Here is a 15,993-nt window from a genome sequence, read left to right on the forward strand (position 1 = left end):
ATAAAGATCAGGGTTTCTCTTTGTAAAACTGCCCCATTATCCTACCCTCGTGAAGTAAAAAAAAAAACTTTAAACGTGTGTGTCTCCTTCTATAATTTTTAATGCTCACAGAAACATACATGTACCTTTATGCTTATTTGTGTGTGTGTGTGTGTGTGTGTGTGTGTGTTTTAATCTAGAGCTTGGATTTTCTTCAATGTGTTATTTCCAGTGAGATCCATCACAAACATTTTCACCACAATTTAACTAATTATTTATTATCTCTGCCCAGCGTCCCACAGCTTGAACGTATTATAATTTTTAAGTTACTTACTTGAACACTTACATTGTGTTTACATTTTTGGCTGTTACAAACAATGCTGTAGGGATCATTCTCATACACATGTTCTTATGTGTTTTGCAATTATTTTTGCTGAATAAAATTGTAAATTTACTGGCCGTAAGATTCTGATAGGTACAGCCGAATTGCCTACTAAAAAAAGGGCAAGTAGGAGTTAGAGATAGATAACTTGCCTTCTTTCATTTACAATGTGTTTGAGAGTTTTTGTTTTGTTTTGTTTTTTGTCTTTGGTTTGTTTATTTGTTTCTCCTTTGCCATTATAACTGGATACTGGAAAGAAATCTCTCACTTAAGGCAAGACAGTCACCTTTGGAATGTATATGCCTAATCAATATTTTTTTAAACAGTGCATGTACTATAGGAAGTTTCTTCCTCTCGGAACTCCTTCTACCTTTTAGAAGGAGAAAATTCTCAATGTATTTACTGCAATTTCCATAGAGGAAATTATTTTGATACATATTTACTGTCCCGTCAAAAGCTTGAAATACATACCTGAATTTTCCAGGAAATCTTGAATAGGAATTGAAAGATTAGACAGGTTAAAGTAGATAGCAGTAATAGTTGTCTCTTTTTTCCTTGATAAATGTGGGTAAAGCTAGAGAAAATATGTTGTTTGTGCTGCCAGAAGCAGCGAATAGGTATATTGCTGTCAAGATGGGAAAGGAAAAACATTTGCAATTCTGTTCAATGCCATGAATTTCATACCTGACCCCCAGATGATTTTTCAAAACTCCTGTTTCAGCCTCTTTTTAGCCAACTTGGTTTGTTACGAGTTCTTAGCATTTACACATTTGAGTATGAATCTTTTTATTTGTACAGTTTTGATTTACTATTTAAACAAAGACAAGTCATTTAATATTTATTCTTCTGTTTTCATGTTCATGAAGACAGAATAATTTCCACATTATTGAAATTAGCTAAAATAAAGTTTTCTGAGTATTTAAAAGCCCTGGGAGGGAAAGGCAATTTTAGCATAAATTAATGCCTTTTAACTGACATTTTGTAATGTATTTTTAATTTCACTTTTAAAGCTGAATTTGAATGCACACATTTTTGTAACTTTTATCTTTTAGATGTAAACTTCTTACTATAAAAGATAGCTTAGATAAATGACTATGAGAATGCACACAATTTTTGGTTATGTAATTTCCTTTTTTTAACTGTCTATGTATTCTCATTTTAATGTCTGGTTGTTCATCTTTATCATTTGTTTAAAAACTAAAAAAGTATTCAAAAATTCCTTCTAAATTTATATATGGAATGATCAGTGGTTTGCTTGCACAATGTTCTAATAAATGCATGTGTGTCTTCTACTTCTTGATTCTGAGAACTCCATTATCCACATTTCCGTAAGAAGAACTATGCATACACACTTCTGTATATATGTTTTTATATGTGTACGTGTGTATATATAAACACATTTATTTATATACATACATATATGTGATTATATATTATTTGTAAACACGCTTCACACATATTGAAGAGTAAATTATAATGTTCTTTTCTAAATATCTTGTTTTATCCCACATCCTGCAACCCTCCCATTTGCTACCTTCTCTGTTCAATCACAATAACATTAACATACAGGGAGAATATTTATATACAGGCTTCTCCTAGATAAAAATATCTTCCCCAATGGCTGAGCATAGTATTACGTGTCGCAAATACCAGGGTTTTAGAATTATGAGTTGTCAACTAAAAATAATGAGTGAGAAGAGAGAATTATCAGGTCTCACATATGAACTTCATCTGTCCATGGTACCTTTCCACTTGACGAAATCACTTACTTCAAACTCAACATTTCATAGATAGGTGTCATCACCTTCCCCCCAAATGCAACCCAATTTTTTCATCCTGCAGACTTCAAACTGTGGAGTCAGCTTTGATTCCCTTCTTTTGACTCAGTGACTAATATATAATAATATGATAACAATGTCAAAGTCTCTCTGATTCTTCCTTTCTTTTCACACTGTTGCCATCCTACATCAAAATTCAACATTTATATTAATGAAAATTTCCCTTCCTGGTTTTGTCTACAATCCTAGCATCTAGCGCTACATTTCACCACATGGTAGGAATTGAATCAATAGTCATTGAATGAGTACATAAACACTATAAGATTCATTTTATTAATTTGATTAAAATGCAGCTCTCATCAAGTTACTTTGCTGAATGCAGATTTCTAGTTCATCTCAGCTATCAAGAGAGGAAAAATGAAACTTCTCACCTTAGTTTTTAGGGCTCTTTAAGATCTTGCTCTCTTAATTTTACTTTTATCACTACTCTTACTGTGAATGCTCTTTGTTGCATTTATGCTACTTTAAAATTTCCCTTAGTGTTTCATGCCTCATCCCAAGCCTAGCATGCATCATTCCTATATCCTGTGTTTTCATGCCTGGTTTACTTACTCCGAAATGACCTATCATGTCTAGCCTCCCTGCCTAAGGCTTAACTGAAGTTTCTGTACTTAAAAGTTCTCTCTCTCTCTCTCTCTCCTCTGTTTAACACTGATGCTTTTCTAACTCACAGAAGTAAGAATCCCTTCCCTTCTCTTGGAGAGTACAGATATACTTTAACGAATGGTGGGAATGGTAGGTAGAGTTTATGAGCCCGTTGCAGGTAGAGGATAGAGATGGATGAAATGGCTAGATGAATGAAGTGAGAAGGTTGTTGGATAGGGAGGTGCTCAACTCAAGAGGGCCTGAAAGTGGAGAGAGTTTTTGTTAAGCCCAGAGAGTAGCCTCTGAGAGAGGGAAGTAAGTTCACACACACAAAAAAAGCCTGTAAACATGAATGTTTCCTTCCTCAAAATTTGACCTTAATATAGCCTAGCCTGATGTTTCCTGGGCAGCAAAAATAGAATCATCTTACAGCACTGTTCTCTTGCTTTCAATGCATTAGAAGTTTTCTCAAGTACCTTTAGGTGAAAGTCATGTAACTTCATTACACCCTGCCATGCTACATTGTCTGGCTTATAAGGCATTTATTTTAGGGCCATCAGTCACTGAATTTCTATGTAAAATGAACTCATGTCTCTTGTGGCACAATAAGCAATTGTTTGAACTGTCTTGACTAAACTATTTATTTAGGCACCTAACCAGTTGATTAAATAATACCACTGGACTAAGATCCTTTGTTCTTCCAGCAAAGTGCAGTACAGTTTGGTCCCAGCTCACCACTCCTGCCTCATTTCATACTGCGTTCCTACTGCCTTTGCCTTTGCCTTTGTGCCACTCTGGCCTTTCGGTTTCTCAAATGCGCTAGGTTTCTTTTGAACATGGGATCTTTACATATGCTCTCAATCTGCCTGAAACTTTGCTTTCCTTGCCTGTGTAGCTCTCTCCACTCTCTCTGACTAGGTCAGATTCCCCTATTATAAGCATTTTTTGCTTCTTGTACCTTTTTTTCATGGTCTTTAGCACAGCTATGATATTACATTTTTGAATGATTACTTGATTAATGTCCATCTTTCCTACTAAATTTGAAGTTCCCTGAGAGTGTATCGGTTTTTACATATTTTTGCGTCCTACTGCATGGCACCTGCAAGGCACTCAATAAATAACTATTAAATTAAGTGAACTGTGAATTTAAATTTCATTTGTGAACTCATTTATTTCATAGATACAGCTTTATTCTATTACATTGTTATCCTTGTTATTTAAACCTTCTAAAACACAAAAGAAACCAAACACATCTGAAAAGACTTCTAAGCATAAATAGTTGAAAGCATAAATATAGTTATCTATTTAATCAAAAATTGATGTTTGTCTTTTGTACAGTAGAGACAGTTCTTTAAAGATATGGTAACTTTCTCACGCTGCATGATTTGGGGAAACTTTAAATACATTTTGAGTATCAATATATTCCCACTTCCAAGCAAGATTATACACAGAAAAGTCTGAAACATCCTCAAAGCCTTTTACATTTCAACAGAGGGAGCCTAATGATTTTACTAGGCAACGTTGTTATACAGAGTTTTCTCAGTAGAGTGAATGCTAAATCAGTTATCCAGCAAGTTCATGTTAAAGGAAAGATGTTCAAAGAATTATTCCACAAGACTTCTCATGCCTAGATCTTCAAAGTATACCTGCGTGGTTTAGTGATACTAAACTATAAATAATTTTGAAGGAGAGAGAGAAGTTTGATGGTTTAATAAGAAAGGGGTCAGATTTTTCTGGACACTGAGTTTGCTGGATGCAGAGATACTGTTTATAAAGATAAGTCTTTTCTTCCCTTTGTAGCTGATTTTTTGAATTTCTTAAAAATATCTGCTCTAAATTTCTTGCTTCTTTCCTGAGTTTACCCATAAACCAAAAACTACATAATACTTGAGTGCAACCAAGAGAAAAATCTATCCATGATGAATGTCTTTAACTCCTCCCTCTTGCTCATGAGCCGTATCTAGCCAAGCAGCAAGTACTGACCATTCTGTCACATGAGTAAGGCTTGGCTCCTACCTTTCTTCTACCTATCCACCCTGGGAATATCCTAGCTTAGCACCAATAACTTCTGAAGCATTCCATCCCACCACTAATTCCCCCACTCACTGTTGGCATGGTTGCTTCTGAAATGCAAATCTGAGTACTCCCATTTAAAACATTTAAATTGCTCATGATAACAACAACAAATGAATATAAAATTTTTACTATATACCAAGTACTGGTCCAAGTATTTTATATATATGAACTCATGATTATTCCTTGGAACGGTAAATCTAGAAACTATTGATAGGGACAGGAGGCAGGTAAATTCTGGGCAGAAGAGAGTAGGTCCCTAGTGAAGGCCCCACCCTCAAGCCAAACAGCCTGATACCACAGCCCAAAGTGAGAACTTATGTCCCTGTTTTCCCACTTGAATGTTGCCTTTTCCAAAACCACCCATGGCCCACCCCACCCCCCATCATGTGCCCATAAAAACCCCAGACTCAACCAGGAGAAAGGAGGAGAAGCAGTTGGACATTGGAGACTACAGTTTGACATTGAAGAGAAGCAACTTGACTTCAGAGGGATAGCTTGATGGCATAGCTTCAGAGAGGAGTCCGGTCAGGCACAGCTGGACTTCAGGAAAAGATTACCTTCCTGTTCTTCCTCCTTTCAGCTCCCCTTCACACTGAGAGCCCCTACATTTACCAAATCCAGTTCATTCATGTGACCTCATTCCTCCTGGATGCTGGACAAAAACTCAGGTGCCACAAGTGTGGATGCAAAAGACTGTCACACTGACCCTCCACTGATCTGTTACCACTTAAGCCATCCACAAATGGCAAAACTAAAGTGTTACTATACGTAACACTCCTTCTGGGGCTTCAGGGGTCATGGGCACCCCCGCCTCACCCTTGCCTAATGCTGCTGCAGGTCCCTCACGGAGTTTTGCTCCTGCCAGCACCTGAAAGTGCTCAACCCAGCTCCTGCACCTGCTCACCTGTGCTCTCCCTCCTGCAAGTGGTTGAGAGCTGTGGACTGAGTAAGCAAGGCACCCCTGTTGCAAGGCTCGCAAAGGGATCAGGGAAGTATCTGGCTTCACTATCAGTCATCACATTAGTATAATCATAAAACTGACATTAATTGAGTGTTTACTTTGACCAGGCACTGTCCTAAGCACTTCACAATATTAACTCATGTATCCCTAAAGCAGATAAGTCTGGTTATTTTGGTATGGTCTTTTTTTTTTTCACAATTATAAATTAATTAAATCATTAAGTAGTGGTTAAATAACTTGCCCACCATCATATGGCCAAGCGGAGAGGTGGCTTTCAAACCTAGGCAATTTACCTCCATCCAGAGTCCGTGTTCTGAAGCACTGCTCATACTGATTTTCCAAATAACCCCCCTAATTTTGTAGCCTGGCACACAGTGCTCATTTGGTTCTCTTTTCCAACCTCATTTTCACTAGGGTTGCATTTGCCTATCTTGCATTTTATTCTGTGACATGGAACTAAACAAATGCTGTCGTAAATGGATTCTTCACCTAGACCAGCTTGATTAATTCAAACACTCTCTTTATTCTTTTGTACAACATTTGTCTGAGGTCTGTGACCTAGAATGCTCACAGCTAAAAGATTACTCTGTAGGCATACTATATTCTTTTGTTTCCACCAGCTAAAATGTTTGCATTAAAAAAATCAATGGTGATTATTCTCAAACATGCTAGTTGTACCTACTATTGTAGCAATCTAATGTAATTAAATATATGAAACATGAGTAAGAAAAAAACAGTCAAATGTTTTGAAAGACTAACTTTTAATGAGTTTTCTTTTTTTAAATGGCTGTCAAATGCGGTAAGATAACTGTGAAAGGCTGGGGAAAAATTTGTAAAAATCTAGAATCATTCTGTACTCAGATTTTGTCACAAATATCTTTTTAATTCCAATGCAGAGAAACTGAAACTGGCAGTTGTAAATAGTATAGTATGGGTGTGGTATGTGACAGAAAGATTTTTCAGAACTTCAGCTTATGGATTCATACACAAAGAGAATGACTTCTTATCTCAAAAGATTGGTAAATAAATTGTGTATTATATGTTTTATAATTCAGTGTTATGATTAAGAAATGAGAGTATGATAAATTCCATGCCTTTGCCAACTTTAAAAAAATCAAGCTGACAACTCTCAGTTTGGATTGTATTGGATGGAAGGATTTCTAATTGTTGAGGTATGGTACCATATGTGCCATCACACCTACAGTCCAGTCAAACTACAGAATTCAAGGTTCTTCTAATATTAACCCATGATGTACTGATGTACTTTATGATCTCTCATCTTTTGCCGTTGAACGTGCTTTCCTTCTGCCCAAAATGCCTTTTCCTAAACTCCTTTACCTGATAAGTTCTATTTATCCTTTAGTTTTGAATATTACCTGCTCTAAAATCTTTACAGACCTCCCATGACCAGCTAGATCCTCTTATATATATTCGAAACAACTACTCAGGAAAAAAAAAAGAATGTAACTAAAAATTAAAGGGAAAGAATGAGTGTCTTCATCCTTTTTATTTTTTTCTTTAATGGGGATAAGACAGTTTTCAAAAATCTAATTTTAAGGATAGTGAAAACTTAAACTTTCCTAATCCTAGTATGTTATTCTTAATAAATCTCTAAGGCAATCACAGATGTGACAATGATTTAACGATTAATGATAATATTGTGGTGCTGAGGATGGAAGTCATATGACAAGGGAATCGTGCAAAATTTTGACTTGGAAATGATTTGACCCAAAAACTTGTTATTTTTTACATGTTATGGTCAGGTCGATCATTTCTAGGAGAGAAGTCCTGTCAGTAATAGATACACAACTGCAAGGCAGGTCCCTAAATGTGAACACATAACTAAGTGAGACAGCAGATGGTAAGTAGGGTTTAGGTGATTGTAGAGGTTTCCATGGTAAGCATATTTTATCTAATCAAAGTGGTATTTTGTAACCATGAAAAGAATATAATTGTAAGCATTTATTATCTAAGTGGGATGATTTTTGATAAGGGTGAAGCAGGATTGCTTTTGTTCAAATGAGATAGACATCCAATCAGAAAATATAGAGATTATGTTAATTATGTGGTTCTGGTGCTTAAGAAGTAAGACAGGACTCTCTTGGACTCACTTTCACTGACAAATCACAGTTTAACCTACGACGCACTTGAACTATAAAGCTGAAGTCCTTACATACTTTGCTTTCCTAGTGATCCTTCTATGGCAAGCCCGTAAAACAAGGGTGTGAGTTGCATTTAATTAGGTCTCAGTAAGAAGCAAGCTATAGTAATATGTTTTGTTTAAGGTACTGAAATAAAAACAAGCATATAGACAGGGAATAGAACAAAACAGAACACAAACCCTGGGAATAAATCCATGCATATAACTGATCTTTGAAAAGGATGCCAAGAATATACAATGGGGAAAGGTATTCTCTTCAAAAAATGGTGTTGGGAAAACTGGATATCCATATGCAAAAGAATGAATTGGCACCTTATCTTGTACCATACACAAAAGTCAACTCAGAGTGGATTAAAAACTTCAATGTAAAACCCCAAACAGTAAAGTTCCTAGAAGAAAACATAGGGAAAAGCTTCATGATATTGGTCTTGGCAGTGATTTCATGGATATGACACTAAAAGTACAGTCAACAAAACAAAAATAAACAAGTGGCACTATATCAACTAAAAATCTTCTACAGAGCAAAGGAAACAATCAACAGAATGAAAACACAACCTGTAGAATGGGAGAAAATATTTGCAAACTATATATCTGGGCTTAATCCATATACAAACCGCAAATGTGGTTTTAGTCTCTAAAATATATAAGGAATTGTAATCTCTAAAATATATAAGGAACTCCTACAACTCTATAGTAAAACAAACCAAAAAATTGATAACCTGATCAGAAAATGGGTTAAGGACTTGAGTAGATGTTTCTCCAAAGTAGACATACACATGGCAGACCACTGATATGAAAAAAATGCTTAATGTCACAAATCATCAGAGAAATACAAATCAAAACCACAAAGAGATATCACCTCACACTTGTGAAGATGGCTATTGAATAAACAAAGGCAATGAATATTGGTGAAGGCGTGGAGAAATTGGAACCCTTGAACATTGTCGGTGGGAATCAAAAATAGTATAGCCACTATAGAAAACAGTATGGAGGTTCCTACAAAAAAGTAAAAATAGAGCTACCATATGATCCAGCATCAGCGTCTTAAACAAATATGTGCACTCCTGTGCTCATTTTAGCACTTTTCACATCAGACAGCATATGGAAACAACCCACATGTCAGTTAGCAGGTGAATGGATAAAGAAAATGTGGTGTAGACATACAATGGAATACGATTCTTAAAAAGAAGGAAATCCTGCAATATACAACAACATGGATGAACTTGAGGACATTATGCTAAGTGAAATAAGCTAGTCACAAAAAGACGAACCAACATTACCTGATTTCATTTATATGAGGTATCTAAAATAATCAAATCAATAGAATCAAAGGGTAGAATGGTGGTTGCCAGGAGTTTACGGAGGGGAAAATGATCTGCAGGCATAAAGTTTCAGATAAGCAAGATGAATAAGATCTAGAGATTCAGAAATCTGACATATAACATTGTACCTATACTCAACAATATTGTGTCCTACACTTAAAAATATGTTGAGAGAGTATATCTCATGGTAAGTGCTTTTACCACAGTAAAATTTACCCAGAAGAAATACACGGCCACATACCACGTATACTCAGATACTGTCCCTGTAATCAGTGTTAGCCTGGTATGTGTAGCAAGCAAGGGCGCCACACTGGGAGAGCCTAATTGTATTGAATTCATTGAAGAATGGCTTTCACCGGTAGCTGACTGTTCAGCTGAGTCCATTTGGCCCTCAGGCTGCTAGTCTTAGGAGGATAATTAAGTATAATGTTGTCACCTTTTTTATTAACACCCTTCAGATATTCCCCATTGCCTACAAAATAGAGTCTATATTTTTAGATTGATATTAAAGTCTCTCTACGGTCCATCCCCAACCTACAACCTACATATGGTGGTTTCCATTAAACCACATTTCAGACAAACCAAAGAACTTAGGGTTTTTCTAACATGAACCCTTGATACTATACATATATATATATATATATATATATATATATATATATATATATATATGCATCTTTTTATAATTCACGACATATTTATATTTTATTTTTCTAATTTTCCAGATCAGGATCAGCCCAATCAGAATTAATCTTTTTTTTTTTTTTAAAGGAGTGTGGACCCTTAGTTAAGTGTACAGGCTTTTAGGTATCTGGGTTTAAATACTTTATGTTTGTTTGTTTGTTTGTTTGTTTGTTTGTTTGTTTCACAAAACCTAATTTACTGTCATTTATTAGATGATTTTTTCTATAATTAATTGATAGTAGGCTGTTAATATCATCATTATATTTTGAATCTACCATTTATCACATTTTGCTTTGTGGTATTTTTTCTTTACTTATCTGTTATACATAAGGTTTTTGAGGTTAGAAGCTTTGTCATACTTAAAATTTTAATCTGCCTTAACCCTCCAAAATCATGTACATTTTAGATATTTTTAAAAAATAAATGTAGACTGAGTTGAGTTGATAGGATTGTACCTTACTAATCATGTTAAAATCATAACTTGTGGCAAATCCTAATACTGTGTCTTTCAATAATATTTATCCTTCATATAGTCTTGTAGCTTTGATGCAAATCAGTCTATAAAGTCTGTAAAATGAATCCATTCAGATAGTGCTTCTGCCATATATCTAAGTCAGCCAAATATCTGTACTTTATATCTACTTCAGATATATCTAAAATATCTTTGAAATATTTTAGTTTGTAATCAGAATCTAAGCCATCATTTAAAAAAATCTGATATGTTACTGATTGAATTTCCTACTAAGTATGCAAGACAAAATAGTCTTCACTTAATCAGGATAGCAACAAATAGCCTTCTTAAATAGTATTACTTATATGCAATATCTATATCCAGATTGAATTCCACTTTTTCTAAAAATGTAATTGTAAAAGAAGCTTCCATCAGTATGGGTAAAATGTCCACAAGGGAGAATATAAAAAGAAGTCCTGAAATGTGTTAGTCCTATCGGTTTGGCGTTTAGACTCAATTTTCACAAACTAAGTCTAGCGCTGTTAACAAACTAACCTCTCCAAGCCTCAATTTTTTTTATCTGTAAAATGACTGTGTTACCTGAAGATACCTGAAATCCTTTTCAATTTAAGATAGTAGATGATGCTGTTACCAAAATGAGGGAAATGGCAACCCTAAATTGTTTATGGTATTCTAGAGGACTACTACCAGAATCCATACTCATTCATCCATTTAGTCAGTATATATTTATTGAGTATGTATTGAAAATACAGACAGGCACGGTTTTAGGTATCAGGAAGACGGTGCTAAAATCTCTACCTCCGTGGAATTTGCAGTTAAGTGAGGAAGACAGACAAAAACATCAAGTAAACAGTGGATAGATTATAAACCCAGGAGTAGTTAAGTACTATGAAGAAAAGTATGCTGAGGAGTAGAGTGTGACAGGAGGAGCTAGTTTAAATAGAGAGAAGGCATTTAAAAAGGAATACAGAACATAAATTAGGTTAGAAAATAAGTCTGAAGAGAGAGTATTCCAAGCAGAGAACAGCAAGTGAAGCGACAGCCACAGTTAGAAGGGTCCTTGGTATGCTTGGAGGAACATTGAAAAGGCCCGTGTGGTTTCAGTGGAGTGAGCAAGAGGCGATGAGGCCAAAAGTGTAGCCATGGCCAGACGGTATAAGACAGTAATTCCCAGAAGAAACAATCCACACATACCGCCCCCCACCACCCCGGCCCACCCTCTGGACATTTGGCAATGTTTGGTGACATTTTTAGTTGTCACATTAGCAAAATGGATGCTACCAGCTCTAGTTTCTGGAAGCCAGCGTTGCTACTAAACATCCTAAAATGCTCAGAAGCACCTCCTGACTCATTGTTTGACTCAAAATGTCCATAATGTTAAGGTTGGGAATCTCAGATACAGGACTTGTAAGCCAAAGTAAGAAGTTTGTATTTTAACTGTGATGGGAATCCACTGGAAATGTTCAGTAGGGCAGAAGGATGACATGGTTGGATCTGTTGTGTGGAGAATGACTAAAGATGGAGGAGAGGAGAGACATGAAAACTAGTGAGGAGGTGACTGCAAGAGTCCAGGAAGGAGACGCTGGTGGCTTGGATGAGCATGGACGCTAAGGAGGAAAGGAGAGAGATTGTTTTTCTCCAGATATAAGTAAATTGAATCCTGGATTTTTTTCCCCTTTTTGCTATGGTTTTCTATCTGGCTTTAAAGTTTCATGAAGTGATTTAGATCATTTGACAATTTACATTTGGAGGATAACAATTGGCCTACATGGCAGGGTGTCAAGGGGATGTATTTATGGAGGATTGACTCTTCAGTTGAGATCTTCACAAAAATAGGAGAAATTACATCTTATAAAGATTCACTTTATCCTCTTGAATCCAGTTTCTTAAGAGTCAGACATATACCATACCAACCTAGTGGAGATAGAAGTCAATTTTATGCTGTTTATTATTATTTGGGGTTACATTTAAAGTTTAAAAACCTTATTAAAAATGATTTCCTGCTCTTCCTATCTGAATTGAACATTCCCTGATTTTTCTCTTTCATAAAGAAAAAGTCAGGCTTATAATCGAGGATATTTCTTGGAAGTTGAGAACTTTGTTCTCTAATTATTGTGGCTTAGGTCATTGATAGCAAATATTCAAAGATATACAAAGACATACAAAAATATTCAAAGTTATACAAGGCACAAAATAGCCTAGAACATTTTATGTGAGCTTTATGTTTAATAGCAAACATACACAGGTGCTCTGATCCATAAGTCCTTTCATGCTTTGCAGCCCAGAGAATTCATTGGTTAGCACCCTGCCACCCACCGTGTACTATTAAAACAAAAATGTCCTATATTGAGAAAGAAAAATAGATCTGACTTCTAAACAATTCACTGCCCTACATTCATATGAATGCTGGTAGTCTGGGCGTTGCAATATGGGTTTGTAATGTAGGTTCATGTAGGCTGAAGCAATTTGGGCTTGAATTAGCAAGAGTCCTTATTTGATACTCTATAAAAACTTATTTTATTCATATTTATATTTAATGAATAATCTATAGCTGTCAAATATGGAATGTAGTATGGCATTTCTTTTAAGAAGTCATTGTATTCTCTTTCTGTAGTACTATCGTTTGTATGAAACTGTTGGAATAATTCATAAAAAGGAATATTCAGTGAGAAAAATACATGATATTAGCAAACTGATCTTTGCTAACTTTGATTAGGTGGCTTTATTATTTTGCACCATTTGTCACGTAAAAAGAAAGATTCCGATTCAAATTTAGCCACATTCCAATGGGTTCTTGTAATGTATTTGTATATTAGTAGATATGTTATTAGTAGATAAAGAAGGATTAAAAAGCCAAATGCAAAGTTCATTCAAAAGATACTGTATCATTCTACACTTTGAAGATCAAATAGTTTCATAATCATTGCAGGCAATAAATAATGAGTTGAGTTAACAGAGAAATTATTTAAAAATAAAATTACAAGCTCTATAAAGATCAAAGGAAAAGAAAGCAAATCAGTTAGTTCATATGTCTTGATTAAAGAGTTGTCTTTTTGGCTCCAAAGGCCTAAAAAGTTAAAAATGTTATTAACTCTGAAATAGGAGCACAAAGACAGGTTTGCTGAGCTTCCCACCTAGAAGAGGATAACAAACTTTATTGTAATGACTATGTAGAATGGTTGCTAAGTTTTTTTTTTTTTTTTTTTTTTTTTTAAAAAAAGGCCGGGCGCGGTGGCTCACGCCTGTAATCCCAGCACTTTGGGAGGCCGAGGCGGGCGGATCACAAGGTCAGGAGATCGAGACCACGGTGAAACCCCGTCTCTACTAAAAATACAAAGAATTAGCCCGGCACGGTGTCCAGCGCCTGTAGCCCCAGCTACTCAGGAGGCTGAGGCAGGAGAATGGCGTGAACCCAGGAGGCGGAGCTTGCAGTGAGCTGAGATCGCGCCACTGCACTCCAGCCTGGGCGAAAGAGCGAGACTCCGTCTCAACAGAAACAAAAACAAAAACAAAAACAAAAAAAACAACTCAGGAAAAAGAGCTTATCTTCTAGCTAAAGAGTACCTTCTTATTCTTTATGAATGGTATGACAGGAAGAGCCAGTGTAGACTCAGCCCATCAGTACGTGTCCCAACTCTTAAATCTTTCCCTCGTAATTTTACTCACAGATGGGGGGCAGTCTCTAGGGAAGTAGAGAATGTGTTTTATTTGTTCTGGCTTTGGGTTTGGGTTTGTGGTTTTGTTTTTTCTTTTGCCTTCCCAATCTATGCAATCAATAGCAAACTTTTTAGAATTCTAGTATATTACTTAAACAAAAGTGATTATTTTAACAGGCATCCTGTTAGAACCAGCATTTGAGAAATCCTTAGCATAGCATAGTGAGCAGTTAGTTGAGGGCCCTTAGCAATGGCAAAATGAAGGATATTTCCATGAACTTGATTTGTCCTCTGTTCTTGCCCTCTAACATTTATTTACTGTTGCATTCAGTCTCAGAGGGAAGAACTAAATGGGAGGATTGCTGGACATATTGCCCTTAATTAATATTCCAACTTTTATAAATTACTGTTTGTTTTCTTCTTTTTTAATTTCTGCTTATTTCATTGCTATGACACAATTATTGGTATTTAAATCTTTATGTATTGAATGTATATATGTATATATAAAATATTTTATGTCTATTATAATTACTTTTTTATATGAATCCACACATAATTTACACAAAGGCATAAATAAGGTAATATCATAATGCTTTGTTTGGAAGTGTTGTGTGATTGTTTTTTTGTTTTTTGGGGGGTTTTTGCCTATGCTCTTCCCTTTTTGCACTTTCTGTAAGTTCTCTCATCCTCCACCCATGTCAACAACCCTTCGTATATCTTCAATGTAATTTTCTTTATGTAGTGTAATGCTTCCTATATTCACATTCACATTTGCATATAGTGACTTTTAAACCTTTCCTTTTTACAAAGGATAAATCATATTGTGTGCTTTTCTGCTTTTCTATTTGATAATTTTTGAAACATCTCTGAAGTTAATTGATGGCTCTAATTTGTTCTTTTTATGGATTATATAACATTGCATGGTATGCACATACCATCATTTATTAAACCTTCCTGTTTTAACTATTATATTTACATCCAGATTTTTTGCCACTCTGAACAGTGTTATGAAAAACATTATTGTGCCTGTGTCCTTACATAGTTATGTTATGTCTCTATCGCAGGAGTAGAATTGCTAGATCACAAGGCAAATAAATTTTTAAAATGTTTTGGATGCTGCCAGATTGCTTCCAAAAAGATTATAGCTCTTCCTATTTCTACCAGCAATGTGAGAGTACATGTTTCCTATACCTGTGCTAGCAGTATGTTTCAGCCGTTGACTATAAAGTCATGTTTACTCTAGTTCGTATTTTCCTGACTACTAGTGAATTTAAGAAGTTTTTCCCGTCTCATCTGTCACTTGCCTATTTGTATCTTTTATCCATTTTCAATTGAATTGTCTTTTTTAAACATAATTTCATTATATATGCAACATCTGTACAACATTTCCCCCCCATAGATACTGTTAATCGGTTGACTTATGTATTTATAGTACCTTTTGTCTTTCAAAAGTTTTTAATTTCAAAATACTCAGATATTTTTGTATGTTATTTTACAGCATACCTTTTGCTTTTTAATTTTACTTAAAAAGGCTTTCCTCAATCCTACTTTATACAGGTAGCTTCCAGATTCTTTATTTAAAATCAGCAAGAGGATCACTTGAGGCCAGGAGTTGGATGCCAGCCTTGGTAATATAGTGAGACCCTGTCAGTACAAAAAAATAAAAAATAAAAGTGAGGCATGGTGGCACATGCCTGCAGTCCTAGGAACTCGGGAGGCTGAGGTGGGAAAATTATGTGAGCCCAGTAGTTTGAGACTACAGCTGCAGTGAGCTATAGTCATGCCACTGCACTCTAGCCTGGGCAACAAAGCGAGACCTTGTCTCTTAAAAAAAAAGCAGAATGCATTGAAATGTATTTTTTCCCTACATAACTAGC

General features: G+C 35.5%; 1 protein-coding gene across 12 annotated transcripts in view; it reads left to right on the top strand.

Moving 5' to 3' along the window:
- LOC105475279 (inner mitochondrial membrane peptidase subunit 2) overlaps positions 1–15,993 on the top strand; it is an 886,283-nt gene that overhangs the window by 641,806 nt on the left and 228,484 nt on the right. The window contains exon 6 of one of the 12 annotated variants that reach the window (XM_071094628.1): positions 15,674–15,692. The exons of the other annotated variants lie outside the window; for them this stretch is intronic. Within the exon in view, the coding sequence (XP_070950729.1) occupies positions 15,674–15,677 (4 nt within the window). The 3' untranslated portion in view covers positions 15,678–15,692. Of the gene's footprint in view, positions 1–15,673; positions 15,693–15,993 lie in introns of those variants that run through there. 12 annotated transcript variants of the gene reach the window in all.

This window comes from Macaca nemestrina, chromosome 4, assembly GCF_043159975.1.
Source record: "Macaca nemestrina isolate mMacNem1 chromosome 4, mMacNem.hap1, whole genome shotgun sequence".
NCBI classification, from domain to species: Eukaryota; Metazoa; Chordata; class Mammalia; order Primates; family Cercopithecidae; genus Macaca; species Macaca nemestrina.